General features: G+C 40.7%; 1 protein-coding gene across 1 annotated transcript in view; it reads left to right on the top strand.

The window, feature by feature from the left end:
* The window catches only part of DENND6A (DENN/MADD domain containing 6A), a 44,252-nt gene that overhangs the window by 4,651 nt on the left and 15,804 nt on the right, over positions 1-23,797 (top strand). Inside the window, exons 2-15 of the mRNA XM_015407063.1 lie at positions 1,690-1,728; positions 1,822-1,864; positions 6,827-6,939; positions 9,024-9,104; positions 11,014-11,119; positions 11,884-11,963; positions 13,771-13,833; positions 14,969-15,024; positions 15,840-15,962; positions 16,618-16,713; positions 20,090-20,184; positions 21,292-21,357; positions 21,449-21,513; positions 22,150-22,239. Of these exons, the coding sequence (XP_015262549.1) occupies positions 1,690-1,728; positions 1,822-1,864; positions 6,827-6,939; positions 9,024-9,104; positions 11,014-11,119; positions 11,884-11,963; positions 13,771-13,833; positions 14,969-15,024; positions 15,840-15,962; positions 16,618-16,713; positions 20,090-20,184; positions 21,292-21,357; positions 21,449-21,513; positions 22,150-22,239 (1,116 nt within the window). The remainder of the gene's footprint in view (positions 1-1,689; positions 1,729-1,821; positions 1,865-6,826; positions 6,940-9,023; positions 9,105-11,013; positions 11,120-11,883; positions 11,964-13,770; positions 13,834-14,968; positions 15,025-15,839; positions 15,963-16,617; positions 16,714-20,089; positions 20,185-21,291; positions 21,358-21,448; positions 21,514-22,149; positions 22,240-23,797) is intronic.

The raw sequence follows: 23,797 nt of genomic DNA, 5'->3' as shown, positions 1-23,797 counted from the left end.
GGATGACAGCTTGGGCTTATAATATACCCAGTCTGGATGACTTCCCCCACTGAAGGAGAATGAAGTTGGAACCTACTTGAAGGTTTCTTATCTTCAATGGGGCGAAGTCATCCACTTCCCGCCCAAAAACAAAACAAAAAAGAGAAAAGACATTGAACATGATGAAAATATTCAGAGATGGGTTATACTAAGACTGGAAGTTCAGCTGATCCAACCAGGAGAGACTTGCAAGAAAATTTGTATAGCCCTGCCTGGAGCTAGAGGAGGCATGACCTAACCAATCTGGATGACTTCTTTGCCCCAACCTTGCCCCACTGAAGAGAAGAAACCTTCAAATAGGTGCCAGTGTTTTAGTCTCTGGTTGCCACCCACCTCATCTCTTGAGATGAGGTCTTTGAGAGCAGGGCTTGGGAAGAAGATCTAAATTGATGGGCTGAACAGTATAGCAGGAGGTGGTCCTTAAGGTACCCAGCCCCAAGTCATTTTGGTGAGAGTGGGAAAGAAGCAGCATTTAGAATTGTTCTCAGAAATGAACAGGCAGCCAGTGTAGATCTTTCTGGACAAGGGTGATATGATTCCTACATGGAATTCAGCCCCAGCTAATGCAAACCTGCTTATTCAGGGAGAACACAGTCCCTTCCAGGACACACTGTTCAGTCTTCAAGCAGCTTTGCCACTGGCCGATAACATTTCAGTCTTGTTTGGATTCAGTTTTAGTTTATTATCCATCCCATTACTTCTCCATACATTTATTCAGGACATCCACAGACACATGCAATCAGCTGTTAATGACAAATGGAGCTGGGTATCATCTGAATGAATTGACTCCACATTCCTGGATGATCTCTCCCAGCGGTTTGATCCAGATGTTGAATAGCATGGAGGTCAGTTCTTCCCATCTTGTGTGCTGATTTCTTTCACCACTGCTGGTAACTGCAATCATACATTTCTTCAAAACCAACATCACATCAATGATTGTTAGTGCTTAACTCCAAATTATAGCTTGAAGCAATGTTTTGCATAGTTGGAAAGCATAGTTTGGAGGAGAGCATAACTGTTGCCTGATTTTGATAGGGTGGCAGACTGTGGTTGGAGCAACCTGTAACTGGAGGAAGAAATTGGCATGGGAAAGGAGGGATCATGCAGGCCATTCCCAGTCCTCCAAATCATGGTCTAGAGGATTGTCCAAACTGAACCATACTATCATCAGTTCAAAGTAAATAACAAGATGTAAACTGATATAGCTTTAGAGTTTTCCAGTGTTCCTTATGTTTCTTCGAGCAATATACAGTGTGTGAAGGCAACATATTATGATTAATCAATCTTTGAATTAATAAATGGTGTTGTGCAAGTCATACGTTTGCAGAGTGATCTATGGAGCTTGTTCCTGTTAATCCCACCACCTTGCTTCTGCCTCTCTGCACTATATTGTATTTTGGACTCTGTTCAGAAAGCTGCTTGCAATGTGAATGTGAGGTTGTGGATCAAGGAAAAAAGCACTATTGCATGCAAGCAAATCTCACAAACCCAATCTTTTCTGGATTTGGGTTACTGACTAAAAATGTGCACTCCCCCTGTTGTGTAAGAGCACTATGGACATACCTCTTGCACTGCGTGATATGCTTGCAGATTGCTTTGCACAATTGATTTATCTTTTTTGCTAACCATTGGCAATTTTATCCTGTGCAGGTAGTATACCCTCAACATGCAAAACTCTCAGATAAAGAGGTGAGTAGACATTTATAAATGCCTTTTTAAATAACCTCTCTCTAAAAAGTGTCCATTTCCCACTAAAATGTAATTTCTCTTTTCTCCCCTTAGAAAACCAATATTTGCTACTTGTCTTTCCCAGATTCCAACTCAGGTAATTATTTCCTCGTGCTGAGTTCATATATAAACAATACACTTCTATTTAAGATAGTACTTTAACAACAGTATTTTAAATTTTATTAAATAAAAAGTAAGATGTGATAGATTTTGTATTTTTGTTGTTTATCCTTACCTGTGGAACTCAAAACCCTTCTGAAACAATATTGAAGATTTACAGGGTTTGCAGAATTAAGCTAAGATACATAGACTATGCCTTTAATTTTCCAGTCACGTTTCACTCACATGAAATTTGTATTGTTCAGTTTAACCTATAGTAGAAAGGAAATTCTGTGCAGTGTGAAGGGCAATTTCTTAGCTAAAAATAACAATTGCCTGGTGGGTGGGATTTGGTAGAGCATCTTCCTTGAGCATGGTGGAATGTAAAAGTATTTCTGCACCTTCCTTCAAATTTTAAAATAGCCATTCCCAGGAATGTAGTTTATGGAGCACCTGTGAGTCTCAGGTGCTCTCACAAATATTCCAAGCCTCTTCCTTGAATGTTTAGCCCCCTCTGTAAAAAACAAAGTTTCTAGCTCTTTTACTTATGAAAGTGCAAAGAAAAGCATGTTACAAAGTTATTCTTAAACTCTTGTGATGTCTGCAAATTGCAGAATACAAATACAAATGAGGGACCCACGAAGACACATCTCATTTTGCCCTTCACCACTGTTTCTTGTCTCCCTTCACTGAAAACTCCAATAGCATCTCCCATTTTCCTGCTTCCTTCTCTCCTTCCCATGCACCAGCCAACCAACCTATGTCTGCCCCTGTTTTCAGATTACCTACTTCCATCCCCCAGTCTGGAAAACTACGGTAGTTGGGCTGGACCCATTTACAAGGTGGGGAACCTGCAAGGACTTTGTGGGGAACACCTCACTTTCCCTTGTATCCCTCTTCCTACACTTCTACTTCTTTCCCTGCTTCCTTCTGTCCTTCCCACTCCCCAACCAACCTACCTTTTATCTGCCTGTCTTCAGTTATTTATTTATTTACTTCATTTATACCCTGCCTGTCTCACCAATTGGAACCCAATGCAACTCACATTGTTCTCCTGTCCTCCATTTTATTGTCACAGCATTGAGGGTCATTACTGGCCCATGGTCACCCAGCAAGCTTTCATGGCCAAGTGCGGATTCAATCCTGGGTCTTCCAGATCCTAGTCTGAAAGTCTAACCACTACTCCACACTGGTTTTTGTGGGGTGCCACAAGCAACCAGTCCTGAATGATTCATGAAAGTCACTTGGAATCAAGTCATCCAGTGGTTGCTGCCAGTCCTGGTCTTTCCTCAAATGCTGAAACAGCCCTGGAAAGGGCCCTTCCCCCTCCCCTGTTTTTACTGACAGAAACCAACCTTGAAGGTTGTGATTGCCTAGCATCCCCTACAACACCACTGAGATGGTATTCTTTTCATAAAGCAACAGGTGCTGCCACATGGTCCCTGATTGGTTCCAGCAGCCCTGTCCATGCTCCGGCGTGCCGAGTGGAACTGTGGAGTCGATCCTGCCCTATTTGCTGATGTGCCCATGTGCATAGGCGCACGCAGCCGAGTACGGAAACCACGCTAACAGCTCGCCAGGGGCGGTCGACAGTGCGAACACTCCCTTGCGCTTCCTCCACGGTATCCTCCCGCCTCATTCACTGCAGTGTGAACGGGAATACCGGGAATAAGCCGTTCCAGGTCTATTCCGGTTTTTCTTTGCCACGACTCCCTAGCGCTTCAAATTGCCAGTCTGAACTCAGCCATGGCCATTACATTCTCAGCAAAACCACTCCCCAAAGACTTGTACAGAATGTATTGTTCTGGACGGTATTTTTTCTGACCTGCATAAAATACTCTAATCAGAAGGTAATGCATTCACTGCTTGTGATAAACCACCTGTTTAGACTATAGGTGATACGGAGAATTTGCAGTTGCCCAAAAACAACCTTGATGACATTCAAGAAATGTTGAAAATATTGCAGAAATTCACAAAGTAACATTGGGATGATGCTGTTTTGTGGAAATGCTGTGATGCAAATAATGTACAACATTCTTATTTAAATGAGGCTTTCAGGGTTTCTTGCTCATTAAGTTTTTAAGAGTGATCAAGGGTTGAAGATATATTGAATGTATGAAGATATATTGTATATAACATATGTATTAAGTTTTCAAGAGTGATCAGGGGCTGAAGATATATTGTATTGTATCTATCAAGAGATCCATAGCTGGAAAGCACTTTAAAACTGGCAAAGAAATCAATATATTGGGCACAATCTGGCCAGAGCTAAACACTTCAGTCCCATCAACGTCAATGAAATAGTTAAGCATGGGCTTAAACTGCATGCATCAAAGTGCTTAACTTTAAACTGCTTAACTTTATTATCATTACTGACAGCAATGCAGAATGGTGCTTTCTAGACAGTAATTTCAAAGCCACAATCACAAGTAGTAAAACTACATGTCCATTAGCTGCATTCTGTATGATGGTTTCCGTACGCGGCTGCGTGCGCCTATGCACATGGGCACATCAGCAAATAGGGTAGGATCGACTCCACAGTTCCACTCGGCACGCCAGAGCATTCCGGTCATGCGCATATGCGCACATGCTCACATGCACCTGCCGCGGAACAAGCTGGCACCTATTATCAACTGCGGGTTGTTCCCGCCTTAGCAATGCTCGCGTTCACACTCAGGGAACCGGAATCAACGTGCTGTATACACGGTTTGCTACCACTTTAACATGGTAATTTTTAAACTCGGGAGGGAAGCGGCACAAGATGGCTTGAGTATGGCTGGGGGATGCCTGAAACATGTGCCTGTGTGAACCCACCCCTTTAATCCGCTACTGAAACGCTCCTCAAACGTTTGCCTGCCGGTCTGAATGCGGCCCATGTTTATCATCAGCAGTTTGGCTACCACTCCCATTTTGGTAGCGGATTTCCAGCTTGTCAGGAATGTATTTCCTTTCTTGATACTGTATATCTACAAATCATTGCTACCAGCCTTAGCAATATTTACAGCGTCATTCAGAATCAATATTTTCCCTGTATGGTCTCCAGATATACCTTCACTGCTTTGCCTTTTTGTTTTCCCTTTTTATGGTAGGGAGTATGCATATAGCTAGTGTAGCTGTCAAAGGACATATGATGGTCAACCTGTGTCTCTGATGCCACAAATAACTTTAGTGGGGATATTTTTGCACTGCTTTAGCTTTAAAAGCTAATTAGGCCCGCACACCAGCCTGCCTGTCTTATGCTGTTCAGCTTCCTGGACCATTAGATCAAAGGGGTAGGAAGCTAAATTCATATTCCATTGTGCCATGGAGTGGCCCTATCAAATACAGTAGACATGAATTGTGGCACTTTTGCCAAAAAGTTTTGGGACCTGCTGTTTTCAGATTTTGGTCATTGTAACTGATGATCTCTTGGTTCTAGTAGGCACACATGCTCAGTTTAGGAACATGTTGGCTATAGCCAGCAATTTAGGATGAGATGGGAGACCCAGAGCTATACAGACCTAAATACAGGAAGTCAAACACGTTTTAAATAGTTTGTATTTCTCAGTGCCTTTGCACTCTTTTGGCAGAATACCTCAAGCATAGAGCAGGTTGTCCCAGAAGGTCGGACCAGAACCAACAAGTTGAAATTAAATCAAAAGAGTTTTCAGTTAAACATTAGGAAGAACTTCCTGACCGAGCACTTCCTCAGTGGAACAGGCTTCCTTGGGAGGTGGGGTGCTCTCCTTCTTCAGAGGTTTTAAACAGAAGCTAGATGGCCATTTGACAGCAATGCTGATTTTGTGAACTTAGGCAGAACATGAGAGGGAAGGCAGGAAGGGTCGCATCAGTGTTTAGTTCTCATCCATGCTCTCCCTTATACCATTGTAAGTAAAAGCGCTAGAGGCTTACTGTTTAAGCATTGCTGTTACATTTGATTAAACTCGGTGAAAACATAATACTCCTTGCTTTTCTTCTGAAGAATAATGGAAAAGGTGGGAAAGGGATGCTTTTTCAATTGCACCAATGGCAAGGCACAGCGGAAGAAGACAGGTTTTTCATATTGCCATTTGTAAAAAGCTTAAACATTGTTCTGCCTGCTTTTCTGTTTTTCATAGCTAGTGAACACTAGAATGAGGTTTGTCAGACACAAGTCTGACGTTTTCTGACTCTTGTTCTGAGGAAATAACCACAGCTGTTTGCCCTCACCCTCACTCTATTTGAGCTGGCACTCAACAAATTAAAGATGATGATACCTGCAAATCACTTGTGTGAAAGCTTTTGTTACACAGATTGCAGTTGCTATTTAACAGACAGTACTAATTGTGGTAGCTCTTGTGCATCCTTCTCTGAAACCCGAAGGTAAGTAGGGAGATGGGAGAGTCAGCTATGGTGTTATTAGCATTGTGTTGAAAAGCAGAACTAAGGCAGCTACTCTAATGGCTCACTTTTAAGCCAGGATTAGCAGCTGTCCTGCTTCTGCCATTCCCTGATACCAGCTGCTTGTTCCCATTTTGCTTTAACCTTTAAAGCAGAGGACATGGAAGAAACTGAGATAAGGCTGAATTATTCTGTGTCCCATGCACATACATTCACTTTCTCTGTATGTATTGTGCTCCTGCACTTTGTGCACAGAGAGAGGAAAGGATTGCATTTTCAGCAGCCGTAGTGTGTTGCCATGTTCATCTGGAAGGAAAACAAAACAGCATGCTGTGGCTGCTCTAGAATGGGTGTTCTGTCTCATCTTCTGGCAGAAAACAAAGCATAGAAGAACCAGCCATATAGCATACATGTCTTTCCCCCGATGGAGCCCTCAGCCACAAACACAGAAGTGGTGGGGCTGTATTTGGTCTTCTAGATGCATGTTTTACTCACTATAAGCAGTCAGACTACTGCTTGCTTACAAGATGTTCCTTACAGATTTTCATTAGACGTATTTGAAAATCAATATAACTATTTTGTTCTTTTCCTTTTGGCTTAGGTTGCCTTGGAGACACACAGTTTTGTTTTAGATTCCGGCAGTCTTCTAGCAGAAAGCTGTCATGGCATTGTCTTCTGGACCAGTTTGACAGAGACCTTCCCATCTATTTAAAGGTTGCAAAAGAGGCTTGTCTTCTCTCATTTAAATACATGACAGTATTTTTCTTCCAGTATGCTTATGTTTCCTTTAAGCAAGTAATTATTAATGTTCTTATGTCTTCATAGTTAAAAATTCTAAAACTAGCTCTTCAGAGGGTGTAGCTTACCAGTTGCTGCACTGTAGCCCGTAATGTGACTAGCAAAATTGTAAAATGTTCAAATGATTAAAGTCTTAATTAAATGTTATACTTTGGGAGTTTGGTTTGTTAAACTTCTTCTCTGATGGGGTAGAGTCCAGCGCCAGTGTTCCCTCTGACTTCCTTTCTGAGCCAGGCTTTGGTCAGACCTCAATTCATAGAGAGAAGAGGAATTCTGTCTCCCCCAGACCCCTGCCTTACACCTTTTCCCAAGCTGACTCTTCCTCCCTGGCCCTCCCTAAGCTGGCCTATAAAACGACTGCCTGGGGGCAGGGCAGTCCTGAGTTCCTGCAATCCCCATGTGTCTGAGTTAGGGCTTTGGGGAGTGACAGGGCCCACTGTTCATGGGTTCTCCTGCTGCACCACCTCCCCATCCTGGCCGGGTCCTATGAGGGGCTGAAGTTGGCCTCTCCTGCAGCCTGCTCTGTGGGAGCAGCTCTGTGGCATCCACTTATTTGGGAGGACTGATTTCCCCTTTAAATGTGCTCTTTCTTTCTTAAACTGGGTAGATTCGGCTGCCACCAGGAATTTAAGGATTTCCAAACCTTCTCTCTGTTCCGCTTTCTGGTAAAGTAACCCAGGGTCTAGGCTTTTCAGGGATCTATGTGCTCCTGAGGAAGGATTGAATCCAGTTCTGGGATAACTTAAACAAAAGATGATTTATTGAACTAAGAACAAAATATGAGGTTGGTTATTCTGGAACTGTTTAGGATAAAGGGACTTGTAAATATGTTGTTCAAATGTATCACACACAGAGCCTTTTTTCCTTTACTTTTCTTTGTTTGACACTCAGTTCCAACATTAACAGGATTCACTCTTTTCTTTAGAATCAGCCACTCAGGCTAAGGACATATATACTCCCCTCTTTGAGATCTCACACAGAACTATAATAACCCTCACTGACTGAACACCAACTGAACAATTCCAACTGACTTTCATAACTAACTTTTGATAACTGACTAACTGACACACACACACAGAGATTCCTTTCAAAAACTCCCCCCCACACTGTCATCCACCAATCACAGCACATTTCTCTCTCTCTCAATCACTCTAGTCTGCTTATCACCACACTTCAACCAAACATTTAAAGGCACACACACTCTCATAAAACAAAGAATCATTACAAGCTCATTGGCCAAGCCCTGTCTTCTTGGGGAGCCACACTACAGACCTGACTGTGTTGGCCATGTCTTCTTTGGCCATCTCTCCCTCAGCCCCACCTTCCTTCCTGTCAGTATTGGCCACCTCCTGCCCAGCCTGCCTGCTGCTGGCACCCCTTTACCGGCCCCAGAGGCCTGCCAGATCTGAGGGCTGCTGCCATCCCCACTGCCAGCAACTTCCTTGGCACCTGTACGTGTGGGTACAGAAGATCTGACCCTGGAGAGGTTTTAAATATTTCTTGATTTTTATATATAATTATGTCATCCCAAGGATGAAGCAATGATTCTTTAAATTTTATACCCTGGCCCCGGTCACACGGGCCGGATATCGCGGGGGGGAGGCGTGGCTAATTGCCCCGGCGCAGTTTGATCCACGATTACGTGATCAGACGCACCAGCGGCACACCACAGGTCCTTCTCTCGGCGCCGATGGGTAAACAAGGGACCAGAGGGGAATGCCGCGCGCCGGCGCTATCACACCATGGGAGTCTGGAGGCAGCCCGTGGCAAACGTTTACTAGTACCTTGGAGGTACTACTTTTTTAACATGCATTTTTGGCGGTAAGCCATGGGTGTGCTCCACTTCCTAGATGTTGGGGTGTGATCGCGCCCGGATAATCCGCCCACCATCCGTGCCTCTCCCGTGGCAACTTTGCCATGTGACTGGGGCCCCTGTCTAAAGTTTGAAGTGTTGTGTGGTTTTGCTGTTCAAAATTGTGAAGTTTTTGTTTTCCTTACAGAAGGATCCTGCATATTATTATGGCTATGTGTATTTCAGACAAGTCCAAGACAAAACATTAAAAAGAGGCTACTTTCAGAAGGTAATTCATTTTGGAAGTTCAAATGCAAAGTTTACTTACATGCAAAGTACAGTATGCAAAGTATATTTACATAGGGATACCTCACATATAACAGCAAACCATAGTTTCCCATCATGGGAACAAGCAGGGGAAATCATCAGGTTACAGGAATGAGCCTGGGGAATCCTTAGGCTCCCGCTTAGACATTCTCTTTGCATTTGTTTTCCTGTTAAAATCTTCTGCAACAATCCATAGCTTGTTTCAAAACTATGGTTTGTTCTCTGCCATCCAAACCATAGATTATTCCTGGTTTTGAAGGCAGAGAACAAACAATCATTTGTGATTCAGTTGAAAAAACAAACGATGACTTGCCATGACACAAAAGCAGAAGCATCTGATTTCTGTGAGAAGGGAAGGGGAATCTGTGAACCTGATGATTTCTCATGCTTGTTCCCCTGATGACCAGCCATAGTTAGTTATTGTATGTGAATATGTGGGTTTATTTATTTTAAGAAATTTATATGCTGCCTCTCAGCTATAAGGCTTTTGGGGTGGTATACAAGATTATCGATAAAATATTATCAGCTTCAGAAAATGACACCATGTAAAACCTAGTACAATTAAATTGTTGACAGAAAATTGAATCTTACAGAACTGATTAAATGTAGCCATTTAAATTAGCGGGACACATTTCATTTAATGTTTAGCACTGAAGTGTGAATGCTCTGTCACAAATGTATTATGGCTGCGGTCACACGCAACATTAGCCACGCAAGAGATACGGAAGACAAGCGGAGTTTCCGGTCGCGATCTCACCAGCACATCTGGGAAGCGTAGTGCTTCCATGGCACAACTGAGGCTTCCTGCCGAAAAAGCGCAGCAAAAAACTAGTACCTTGGAGGTACTAGTTTCCAGAAACTGCGGGGCAAGGGCGGGCGTCTGATCGCGTTTCCGGTGGTATCCGGTGCCCGCCCATGTCCCCTTGCGGAAAAGGGTTTTTTTCCCCCCACATCTCCGTGGAAGCGCACACACACCCAACGGAGCATGCGCATTCGTAGTGTACACAAAAAAAGAAAACCAGTTCGCCGCGCCGCGCGCTTCTTCATTGCGCGCAGGCGTGTGTTGTGATCGGCACCTCTCCCTTGCCATGGAACCTCCACAGTACCTCCACAGAACCTCCACAGTAGGTCTGATCGCTTTACTGCATGTTAGTTTGCCCCGGGGCAAACAGCCACACTTCTCCTCTGCAGTTTCCTGTCCGTGTGGCAGGGGCCTAAATTAAGTTGATGCTCTTGATTCTCAGGCCAAGACCAAATGCACAAACCACAATAATACCTATAATGCACACTGACTGAAGTTGAAAATGTGAGCAGAGAAAAAGGATTGTGATTGTGGCCTAAGGAACTCCCCCCCCACACACACACACCCAAGCAGCTTTTGGAGGCTGCAGCTTCGAATGAAGAAGCAACACTGTATGCTCAACTTCCCTGCATAGTGTTTAGGCACACTGTTTTCCCACTCCAAATGTCCTATCAGATGGATTTTCGGATGTATGTTGGCACAACAATGCATCTGGAATCCCCCAAGGAGAAAAGTGGTTCTGTTGGGGGAGGGGGATGATTTGGAAAAAGATAAGAAGGAAAAAGTGTCTCTACTCAAGATCACAGCTTTCCCAAACTGCCTTTTAAAAAAGCAGTCAGGCATTGATAATGTACCTTTCTCTTTAATCATGTGTGATGTGGTAGCTGCATATTGGTGAGTCAGGAATATATCTCTTCTAATGTATTAAAGTGTCTAACTGTTGATATTATAATCTGTGTTTTTATATGTATTGTGAAGAACTAATGTCTCATGTACAATTTTTACTCTACATGCTTGTAGTGGCTTTGGGAAAGACTAATATTGGATTATGTTGTTATTCCTTCACAAGTCCTTGGTTCTGGTCAGCAAGCTGCCTTACATCCACTTTTTCCACATTGTGCTTGGACACATTGCACCTGAATATTTTGAAAAGAACGAACCTTTCTTGGAAGCAGGTTGGTAATGTTAGTCTGGAAAACGTATAGCGTCAGCAAAGATAAAATAAATGTGAATTGTACTTATGTACCTCTGTTAAATGGAGATGTGCGGTTATTTCTGAATGGGCTTATTAAAGCAGAACAGAAACCATAATGGGTTTGTGGTGGGATGCCAGTTTCCCAAGTGGAGGAATCACATGGCACAAAATAGAAGTCAAGAATAATAGTATCAGATAGAGCCTGAGTGGGCTGAATTTTGTTGGTGGGGCTTCTTGTCAACAAGTATACTTTTCTTTAACAAAACCACAATGTACTAGAGTGTAAATCCTCACAGCCCCAGGAGCAGTGTGCTACTACCAGCCCCTTTAATTAACCCACCAGCCAGAGACCAATGGACTGAGTCTCTAGCCCTCTTCAGCCCTGCAAGGTAGGACAGTTGCAAGTTGAGTTCCAACAAACAATTACTGTGGTAGCTGTAGCCAGTAGGGATTCAGATTGATGCTCCAGAACCCAAAACCACAAAATATAATCAATAGAACGTATTAAATAAATGTGCATAGATATATGATATAAGAGCAATGAGCAGCAAATATAAAATAATAAAAGCTAAACATCTTTTACAAGCATTGGTTCTCTAAGTCCCGATGTTACCCCACCACACTAAGTCCAAACAGAGTTTCATAGGCTAAGGCAAGTGCTCCACTCCCTTAATCACAAATTTCAAAAAGCATTATTATAACAGAATTGGCTGTATTTATATTTACATGCTTTATTTTTTTCAGCTTGTAGTGATATTGATCGATGGCCATCACCAGTCCCAGGGAAAACTCTGCATCTGCCCATTATGGGCATTGTGATTAAGGTAAATTTAAGCATCATCTTGTGTTATATGCTGTGTGAATTCAACTAATTGTTTAATGTTTGTATTTGTTAAGAACAGAAGATAAAACAGCCTTCCAGTCCTTAGCCACAATGTGGCAATGTATATTGTACTAAAAGTTAAAAATGAATATTTTAGCCAATGAAGCCAACTTGGGTTGCCCTGATAGATACTGAGCAAAATTTAGAATTCTGCATATAAAGCTTGATCCAGCTGGGTAGCTGAAGTAGTAGAACAGATTTTGAGTCCAGTAGCACCTTTGTTGGTCTTAAAGCTTGTCAGGCTTTCAATAATTCAGTCTGTGGAACTGAAAACCAATGGAATTGAACTCATTGAACTACAGATAAAAATAATTCTTGAGACTTTCTAGAAGTAACCACTATAAGTTAAAGTTGGTGGCATCTTTTCGAAGCCATAGTTCCTCCATATTTGCATGGAATTCATGTTTGTAGGAGCGCACAGGAAAGAGAATGAACATGAACATAGTTAAAAGAAGGCAACACAACAATTGCTAATGGGTGAAAGCAAACTGTATAGAGCCAACTGAGGCATTGACCAAAGTTGTGTGAGAACAGGTCTTTGCTTAGGGTCTATTTGCCTAGACTCTAAATGCTGCCAGTGAATATGCCAAGTTGGTTCCTTGAAAGAATGGAGTTCCAGAGACATGGTTTCCCAACAACAGAAATTCTTTCTTCAGCCACTACTCACTACCTCTCTGAAGATGGAATGACCTAGGAGCTACTGCTGTAATCTGAATAGAGAGGTTCATATGGGAGGAGATAAGCATTCAGGTATCTTGCTGCTAATGTCTTCATAGGTTAAAAGCGGCACTTGTAATTCTAACTGACTGTCTTGTCTCAGCATTTCGAACCAGCTGTAGTTTGAGTGGTTTTCAGAGGCAGCCCCAATTTAACAGTAGTCTGACCTTAACATGATCAACACACAGATAACCATATCATATTTATTGCTTTCCAAGAAATGGCATAGGTGGTGTGGTAATCAAAGCCAGTCAAAGTCACTTGAATGTCCAAACATGTCTGCATTTAAAAGCACCTCTAAGGTACAGACCTGATTCTTCAGGGCTTTCTTTGTTCCTTTCCTTGGTCAGATCAATTCTCCATCAGTAGCAATGGCCTTGGTCTTAGACCAGGTTTGAAATAATTAGCCCCCTCCCCCCATTAGCGGCTTTATTCAGTTGGTGAAATTACATTTATACTTGTCAGCTGAAAAAATAATTTGTTTGGTTACCCTATGTGTTACCTTTTTTCTCTTTCTTAAAGAGGAACCCTTTTAAATCTTACAGTGGCAGAAATTTGTGTACATGCTTTGCTGTCTCCAGCTGCAAGTGGTGACACTGAAAAGTACCTAACTGGCATTGACATGTCCATGGTTCATGTAGTCATGAAGGCACACTACTGTCCAATAATGGTGCTAGCACTTTATTTACTCAAATGATGCATTAGGTTTTTATTTGCGTCTTCTCTTGGACAATTATAGCTATGTCTGCCTTCCTGAACATTTGATTTTTGTTGGTTTCCATGTTGAATTTGTTGCTCAGAGGACTGTTAGACTTATTGGTGTAAGCAGTGACAAAGAGTTTTTACCACCAGTTTATTCCACCAGTGTTTATTTTTAATGATGGTTTTGAAAAGAAACCATTTTTGTGACAATGCATTAGAATGTAGTATTTTCACAGCTTTCAAAAAGAGGTAAAGAGTGACCTCTCATTTATTTTAGGTTTCAGTTTTATGGGGAAAATATGAATAATACAGTCTGTCTCTTTCCTAAGGTACGGATTCCTACATGTCATGACAAGCCTGGAACAACAGAAGTATTACAGACTGCACATCAGGTAGTGAATAACTCACCAGCCATTTAAATACTGCCTCAAAACAAAGGGCTGATTTTCTAGTTTCATTTCCATATGTGAAGGTACGTATGGGGCTTTGTAAAGAAAGGAATAACAGGAAACTCAAGTACCAAAATAAAAGGAAGACTGGAAGTGGAAACTGATGCAAATATTTTGTCCTTAAGTAAACCACAGTGAATGTCATAATATTAACAAAAACAGCTTTTTAGATTTATTCTTAGCTTTTTAGATTTATTCTGTATCTAAGGCAGCAATCCTTAGAACACGTTCTTGAGAAATCTCACTCAATAACATGGAGCTTACTTCTGAGTAGACATGCTTAAGATTGCTCTCTTAAGAGATTTTGGGGTAGCAGCCCCAAGTGCAATGGATAATTCCCCATTCCACTTCAAATGATAAACATTACAGAACACTGTGAGAAAGAGAGGTTTTTAAAAAAGGATCAAGTTAACATATTCCAGAGAGTCCTTTATATTCCATAAAACCTGAGATCCAAACAGTTAATGTGTGAATGTGTTACTTTTCCAGGATAATTTCTGCTTTTTGGTGAATCCGTCACACACAAAAATGGGGGGGAGTACCTCATACTCCCCACACACGTGGCTCCCACTACTTTTTCTCATTCTCATCTCTTCTCCTGTTTCCCATTGTTTCCCTTTCTGCCTATTTCAGGCCTCAGATCTTTTCCACATTTTCTCTTTAGCACCCTACTGTTTTTACCTTCTTAATACCGTCTATTTATGTTCCTCCTTTTCTCTGTCTTTGTCTCTCTTGGCAACTGACTTTGCCTGTAGTTTGTTCTTTCACCACCTTAGACAGCTTTCTAACAGCTGAAGTCCATATCCATTTGTCCAACACTCAGATGGTATTTGTGCATGGAGTGGCTGTGGCTGCTGGAAAGGGGAATAGAGGCAAGAAGAAAGGTCAGCTCTGATAGGTGCAGAGCCCAGTGTAGAATCTCAAGTATTTAAAGAGTTAATGTATCAGAAATGAAAGATGTAAAGTGGTACTTGGTTATCATTTATTAGAAAGGTAGCATAGCATATGCACTTTGTGTTCTGGTACATTCTGTTATTCTGACTGAAAGCTCCCCCCCACACCCCATTCTGCTTTTCAGCCAGCCACACAGATTTCCATTGCTCTGCCTACTATCCATGAAGTGGATCTCTTCAGGTAAGAACTTTCAACACAACTTCAAACCATGATTTCTGAAGACCTGAAGCTGATGTGTTTCATCAGGGAAACTTTCATAAATGAAGGGGTTTTCTTTTATTGGCTGAGTTTAGCAAATTGGTAAGGAGCGTAAGGCAGACTCACACTTAACTCCAATGGAATTTTTGCTTATGGCAACAACTTAATAATCAGCTTAAAAGGCAAGAGTATCAGCCTTACTTTTGAACAACTTGGGATGGTAAGGATGTCTCCAAGAGTAGTAGAATGTGTACTTTTAATGGCTGCATATTTGACTCCAGTGAACTGGAAAAGCAGCAGCATATTTGTAGGGTTAGCCTCTGTTAACCCTCAGTTTTCTGTTGCTGCATCAGTGTGCAAAAATATCGTAATTTCTCAGAATATTCCCAGTTAGATTTTGTGAGAAGAAAGGCAGGAAGCAGAGGATATGGTTGTCTCTGATTCACATGAATTATCACAGCAATCTTACTGACTTTGTTCTTTATAGTCTCCTCATAGAGGGTACTACTCACTGACCTGAGCAGTGCAGATCGTGGTATGGTACTCTGCCCCTGGCTGCAGCCCCATCCACATTTTATTTCCACAGGCTTAATGTCATTGCTGTTCTACCCTTCAGGAAGACCCAAGAGTCATGGGGGGGGGAACGCTTTAAGATCTCAAGTTGGTGTAGGTCATGTTTTCAGTTGTGCATTAGTTTTTCCCCTTCTGCTGTGCTCTCCTTTTCTTTGCTCCTGCTTTCTGTGCTATAAGTAGATAAAAGAAGATTTAAAAAGACTATTCTTGTAAATCTGTTTCAGATGTTTCTTGCCAGTGTTCTTTCACATCCAGATGCTCTGGGAGCTAGTGTTGTTAGGGGAACCGCTTGTTGTCATGGCACCATCTCCATCAGAGTCTTCAGAAACTGTGTTGGCACTTGTAAGGTAAACATAGAAGAGTCTAAAAATCTACATAACTGTGATCTCATGATGAGTCACAGAAATGTGAAGGCTGTTGTTAGAATCTTTAGAACATCGGCTTATATTGGATATTTACACATTTCTTTACACGAAGCATTCAGAGCCAACGTGTGAGTCATTAGTGTCGAACTGGTATATGGGAGTCGCAGGTTCAAATCTCTACACCTGCATGTTTGCTCACTGGGTGACCATGGGCAAGTTACTCTCTCAGCCTTACAGGGTTGTTAAGATAAAGTGGAGGAAAGGAGAACATGTTTGTTCTTTCTTCTATTTCCTCATTTCAGGCATCACAGGAAAATTAAAAAATGTGCAAAACAGAACCATTTAGGAAATGCTGAATTATGCTACTCTGTTTACACAGATGTGTAATCTTTATTTTTAACCCAACTTGTGTCCCTTGTGGTATAAGGTGAGATAAAGATGTTTTAATACAAATATTTAATCACAGAATTGGAGAATTTTAGCATGTATTAGGTTCCATAAAATGATCACATTGTATATGTCATTTTAAGGAGAAAAAGCTGCCTTATTGTGTCCTGTTACCTTTAATGCATCAGAACCAAAAATACCTTTTTTAAAAAAATACTGTTATTTAACTTTCTATATATTTGTTTCACAGCTGTATCTCACCTTTGAAGTACTACAGTGATTTCAGGCCTTACTTTACGATACATGACAGCGAATTCAAAGAATATACTACTCGTACACAGGCCCCGTAAGTAAAACAAACTGCACAGTTTTTATATTTTATAGTAACTGTCAAATGTAATTTTTATTTTAAAAGGTTGTCTGTAGACTTGAGACCTCAGGAAACCTTAACAGAAATCATGCCCCTTCACTTATATAACTCTGGAGGCTGTAATTAACTGGTTCACATATTCAAAGGTAGAAAATAGAAATAGGCTATATCTTGCTATATAATTTGTGTACAGATATTCCATTTTTTAAGTTCCAGTACTAACTTATTATATGATGTGTGTTAAGCCAAACTGTCAAATCACCAACAATTGAACTATATACTAATTGGCTTAGTAATACACAGGTGTAGACATTTCTCAGTTGCCTTTATGTATTTATTTATTTAAAATATTTATTAGCCACTTTTCTACCTTGTGAAACTCAGTGCAGGTCACAATGTAAATTTTAAAAAAGATTATAAAAATACTTAAAAGACTACAATTTAAAAATCTCAGGACTACTGATAAATAAAAACTAAAGTAGTCAAATGCAGTCCTGAAGACCAACAGTGTGGGGGTCGGCTGCACCTTCATGGGGAGATTGCTCCAAAATTGTGAAGCTGCCAACAAAATGGCCCTCTCTTGGTTGCCTACCACATGAGCTTCTTTGATTGGTGGAACAGTCAGGTGAGCCTCTCCCTGTGATCTTAATTCCTGGGCAGGAATGTACAGGAGTAGACGGTCCTTCAGATACCCTGGTCACAAGCTATGTTAGGGCTTTAAAGGACAAAACTAGCACCTTGAATTGGGCTTGGGTGTGGATCAGTAGCCAGTGTAATTGCTGTAGTATCATGGTCATATGTTCCCAGTAACTGGCCCTGACCAGCAGTCTTGGTGCAACATTCTGCATTAGCTGCAGCTTCTGAACTCTCTTCAGGGGTAGCCCCAAATAGAGTGCATTGCAGTAGTACAGTCTAGGTTAACTAAGACATAGATCACTGTGGCTAGATCTGACTAAACCAGGAACAGATGCAGCTTGCACACTAGCCAAATTGGGCAAAAGCACTCCAAGCCACTGCAACCACCTGGTTTTCCAAGGTGACCGCTGTGTCAAGCAGTATTCCCAAGCTGTGACCCTGGCTTTTCAAGGGGGAGTATAACCCCATCCAAGACAGGAGAGACCTCCCCAGTTTGCCTTTCTGTTAAGCCAGAGAACCTCTTTCTTGTCAGCCACGTCTGTCTTGAAGCAAAATGGTGAATATATTTTCAGTATAATATTACTACATCAGAATGGTTCATTATTAATCAAGAGACGATAAATGTTTGTGTCTGGGGGAGTGGGAAAACTGAGCTGAGCATCTGCCCATGTCATCAAGAACCTTGGCAAATGTAGGGTCCCAGACAGACGACCTACATGATCACACACTTCCTCTTGAAATATACATGTCTACTCTTCAAGGGGTGGCGGTGGCTCAGAGGTTAAGACGCTGAGCTGCAGACTGGAAGGTCTGTAGTTTGGCAGTTCAAGACCCTAGTGCTGCATGATGGAGTGAGTTCCCGTCTCTGGCCCCAGCTCCTGCCAACCTAGCAGTTCGAAAGCAAGAAATTGCAAGTAGATAAATAGGTACCACTTCGGTGGGAAGGTAACAGCATTCTGTGTGCCTTGGCGTTTAGTCACGCTGGCCACATGACCAGAGAAATGTCTTCTGACAGCACTGGCTCTTTGGCTTGGAAACAGAGATGAGCCCCGCCCCCTAGAGTCGGATTCGACTGGCTTTCTTTATAACTCTTCACTAGTGTGTCTTCTGAACAGTCCTATTGTAGATACCAATAAGACACTACTACTTGAATTAGATTCATTGGTCTCTTTCTCAAAAAACAGAAACTCTTATATTGAAATGACAATTTTAAGATCCTTCTTTAAAGTACCTGTAGCAGTAGAAAAATAACTAAAGTGGACTTTATGTTTGTGGACAGATTTTTTAAGCACTAAGTTTTGCACATAGAAACAATATCGTGTTTGGAATGATGATGACCCGTTACATAAAAGTAGAAGATCAAGGAATTTGTGGTTTAGCCATTATTTCAGCTAGAGCTGGTCCTCTCCCGTATGGCTTCCATTGATAGTATACGTTAATTTTATGTTGAGCCTGTTCTTGCATAACCAACATTTCCTAATGCAGCCTGTATGTAATACTTTACTGTCTGTGGATTTAGAGAATTTCTCCACTCACAATTGATTTTACTTGCTGGGTTGTTGACTTGAAAACTGTAAAAGAAGGGAGTGCTTGTTTGATGGGGGAGTCAAATCTTACATTTATTGAGCTCTAAAAATTAAAACTTTACTAGATGTCAAAATAGATCAAAGACAACAGAAACGTATTTTGCATTTTTAGGAGCCATACTCTGTAAGAAGCTGACAAAAAGATGCAAGTTTTATTTGGAGTTCCTTTTCTATAGGCTTTAATTATTGCTGGAAAGATGTTGTCTTCCACTTTCAATTCTGAAGCCAACCAATTGCCCATGAAGCTGATTAAGTCTGTCGAGCCTTCCAAGGCAGACCTCTGAAATTCAGGTTTCCCTGTCTGGTTGAAGTATCTGGGATCAGAACTCTTTCTTTCAATAGTTGCACTTCTTCCTGCAGAGTAGAGTTCTCCTCCTGGATCGTGAGACTGAGGTTCAGGGCTGCATCTGCAGTCTGGGCTGTCTGCATCAGAGAGTTTTTGAAAAAAGACGCCAGTTTGATCACCTAAGGCACATAGTATTTTTCTGGCCCTGGTTATAGCAGTGCAGATATCTATACTGCAACCTCTATCTCTGTTTGGGAATGAAGGAAGCATTTCTACTGGTTTATGAAGAGCAGTTTAGCTTTTGGTATAAATGTATTTCAGTGGCATGTATGCATTTATTTATTTCAGAATGAAAAAGCAGTAAACCCTAGTCAACAATAGCCAAATTGGTATTTTTAACTAAGTTCACATTCAGTTGCCATAAGCGCAGTCTTTCATCCTCCTTGTCAGACAGGGTTTGATAATCTGTACTTACTGAAGAAGCAGGATATAATGCATGTTCTTAGTACTTATTCTGGCTTGTATATTTTTTTCTTGAATCTAATTTCCAGATGAGATATGGACACTACTTTTTATTAAGCTGAATTCTTTTGATTCATATTGTAATCCCATATGTCATCTTCTCTGTTGCTTTGTTTGTTTCTCATGTTCATACCATTATTAACTGACATTGTTATACAGGAAAACTGAATATGTTTTCTATGTTGTCGAAGGCTTTTATGTTTTAGTTCAGAAGACAGAAGAGAAACTTTAAAACATATATATTTAGAATTTCATGAGGAATATGAATTTTGACTCCACACAAAGGGCAATGGTCTCATTTAAATACGATCCACTTTTTCAGGCCTTCTGTCATATTAGGAGTGACAAATCCATTTTTTGCTAAAACGCTGCAGCATTGGCCTCACATCATCCGAATAGGAGACATTAAACTGGCAGGTAAAATATTGTTGGATGTAGTTTTGTTCTGATTTATACTGTTTTACCTTCTTTAATGTCAACAGAGTGGGAACCAACAGGAAAATAAAAGTAAGCCAGATACTGTGTTTTAATATAGGAACACAAAATAATAACCTGACTTTACATTTCCAGTTTAATTGAATTCCTTTGTTACAGTGCAGTCTTATGCAGAGTTACTCAATGAAGTTTGTTTTCATTGCTCTTAAACCATTTCAGGGGCCTTCAGCTGGCAAAACTCAGCATAGGACTGCACTGAAAATGTGCAGTCAGAAAACTGCACCAGAGTTGAAACCCAAGTAATGGATTGAACCAGTGTAGTCCATTTGTCAGTGTTCATTATGAGCTCAGTAAGAATTCTAAAGGAATAGAACACAAATTAGTAAATAAAATAATGTAAGATATAAAGAGCAGCTAGATTTGAGTCCTGTAGCATCTGAGAGACCAACAAGACTTTCAGGGGATAAGCTTTCAAGAGTCAAAGCTCCTTATCAGATTACTGACAAAGGGTACCTGATGAAGGGAGTTTTGACTCTCGAAAGCTTATCCCCTGAAAATCTTGTTGGTCTCTAAGGTGCTTCTGAATTTGAATCTAACTGTTCTACTGCAGTGTCAACAATTGAACTGGGCTTCTTTTTAAGAAGAGTGTGTATTTACACCAGCAAAATTTACTCTCAGGCAGAAAAGAATTAATGCTATTTCCAGCAATTTAGAGCAAAGTTACCTTGATTTGCATTATTTGTGTATATAAAAAGCTAGTTGTCTTCTGGATCACATCCAAAGCTTGGAAGGCTGTGCAAAGCTGATGGGCAAAATATGCAAAGTTCTGCATACCAATATCCACCATTTTCTCAGTGTCCAGACCTGCTGCTTTTCCTTTTCCCTTTTCTGTGATATCATGGCAGCGCATCCAGTTTTGACACAACTGCCACTATCATAGGTACAGCAGGAGTCACGTAGAGTTTGTTCACCACTGAGGAGAGGTGTTACTGTGAAGTGTTGCATTTGGAAGTTAAAAAAGTCAGCAAAACACCTGTCTGTGTGTAGAAACTCTTGAAGCATGTATTGTGCTCTTCATTGTTTTGTCAGGCGAGATCCCAAAGCAAGTGAAAGTGAAAAAGCTGAAAAACTTAAAGACTTTGGATTCGAAACCTGGTAATGTTTCTTCATAATGAACTGAAATATTGCAGAATTTTATGACCTTGTAGGCCAAAACTAGAGGGAAATCCTATGATTCTTTCTCTAAGTGTTTATACATCTTATAAGCCATACTTGAACAGAGATGAAGACATCATAAAACAGTTGCAAAAGGTAATATTTGTTGATTAAAGCACTAGCATGTCAAGGATCTTGTGCAGAGACAGGAAAGTAAAGAGAATAGATGTCTAACATACAGCGCAAAACAGCTATCCCTTTTTGGGGAAATGTTTTTCTTACAACGTTACTGTCTCTTCCCATCACACTTGGGAACTTGAACCTGGAATAGATATTTTTAATGTAGAATAATGGCTGTAGTGGACATTTTCAGAGTGGAAAAATGCAGTTCAGTGACCCAGCCATGATTAACATTCATGATCTATATTCTTAGTCCTTGGAAAAAAAGGATAGGATAATAAAAGGACTGTGATTTCAAGATGCCCTTTAAGTCCACATAAGAGCTTGCATCAGAATGTTAGAGTTCAGTGTTCAAGGGAGATCTCATTTGATACTTCCTCAAAGTTTAAACACAGTGTAAATGGTAAAAGGGAAGAGAAAGTAGGAGGAAGAATCTGAAACCCTCCTGTGTACCTAGAGCTAGAGTCACAGCCCTCTGGATTACCAGAACTTTTTGATGAGTTTTTTATCTTCATAAGTAGGGAGATACTGACTTAGGTCTGATGTAAAAGCTTCTTTAAATACTATTCCAGTCAGTCTTGAGATCATTATTAAAGTTTGCTATTTTTTTAGGGAGTACAACAGAAGCGTCCTGCAGAAGCCCAAAGCATAATCCTTCGACGTTACTTTTTGGAACTGACCCAAAGCTTCATTATTCCTCTAGTAAGCTATCATATATATAAAACAGATCTCTGTTGACCAGTAAAATGACATATATTTTAAATGACATTTGTTAGAAGTTCAGGGTGAAAACAGACATGGTGTGTCGTATGCGAAGTACTATGAGCAGAGCTTGCTGAACTTCTCTGCCTCCACGTTTCTGCTGCAGCTCACTGCATCTCCCCTGCATCCTGGGCCACCAGGGACAGCACTGAATACAATGGAGGAGAATGCTATGGGGGGGGGGATTCATTACCACCGCCCTGCAATAAACAAACTTTGTATCCAGCCCGTTGGGTTCTCATCCATAGGTGAAGGTCAGCTTTACAACTTGCATGGCATTTGGAAAATATTTAAAATAAAATAATAATTTTAATTGCTTTTATTTCTACTTCTACAAACTGCACACTACAACCTAAAATATAGAGTAGGCAAGGATCATTAATGGTCTAATTACGATTTTTGATATTTCCCTAATAGTTAAAATTACAGTAAAATAGTTAGCTTAGGAAAAAGTATGCAGAAAAAATAATGTTGAATAGAGTAACATAAATGGGTATATTTCGTGTAAGTAAAACATAAAAAGGATATTTTCAGATCTTCATTTAGTTGTTTTCTTTCCTTTACGTTTCTTCTTCTTTTTCCAAGGGATTTTAACCTTATATGATCTAGGAGCAGCTGCCACCAGTTCGGATTCAGAATCAGAGTCAAAAATCTCACCAATAGATATGGATGAGGACGAGGAACTGTCATTGCTTGACTCATGTTGTTCGCTTTTATCTTCTATTGCGTTGTTATCTTCTGCTTTTCCTTTTTCCTTCGCTGGACTTTGATGCTGCTTCAGAAATAGCTCAGCTTTAGCAAGAGAGTCAATCTTTTCTTTTTTCCCTCTAAAGTTGAAAATAAGTCCTTCTGGAATAATCCATTGATACGGAGCTGAGTTTTCCTGTAGAAATAATGTGATGTTTCTATATTGCTTCCTCTTCTTTCGTATCTCGAATGGAACATCCTTTAACATTTTAATTTCTTCTTCTTGGATTTTTAGAGCTATCCCATTAGATGCTTTGAATATCAAGTCTCTTGTTGATCTTTTAGATAATTTCACAAATATTTCCCCTGGCAAATTATTATTTTTTTACAAATTCTGGATAAGTCCGATAAACCATGTCCATATCTGCTTGTAGTGTTTCAGGTTTACAGTTTGCCAGGGGAGCCAATGCTTTACTTATCTCTTTCAAATTCTCATCTTTCATTTCTGGAACACCTTGAAATCTTAAAACATATAGTGATCTTTCCACTTGTAGCTGTAGTAGTTGTTGTTTTTCGGAAGCCCTTTATCTGCTACTTCCATTCTTTGGTCCAGTGCTTTTGTCTTATATTCAACCTTTTTCAGCTTTTTGGCTCTCTGTTTTTACCTTAGTTTCTTTAAGCTCTTTCTGTAGGGCGTCAAAATTCTTATTGGGGTTAGTCATCTGGTCCAGCAGAGGGCACAGTGCTTCAGAAATCGTACTGGCAGTGTCTGAAGTTGGTTCCGGTCTTGTGATTGGTGATGTTAGACTTG

This window comes from Gekko japonicus, unplaced genomic scaffold (genome assembly GCF_001447785.1).
Source record: "Gekko japonicus isolate JY-2015 unplaced genomic scaffold, Gekko_japonicus_V1.1 scaffold2234, whole genome shotgun sequence".
NCBI lineage: Eukaryota > Metazoa > Chordata > Lepidosauria > Squamata > Gekkonidae > Gekko > Gekko japonicus.
This window is presented reverse-complemented; position numbering and strand designations above follow the sequence as displayed.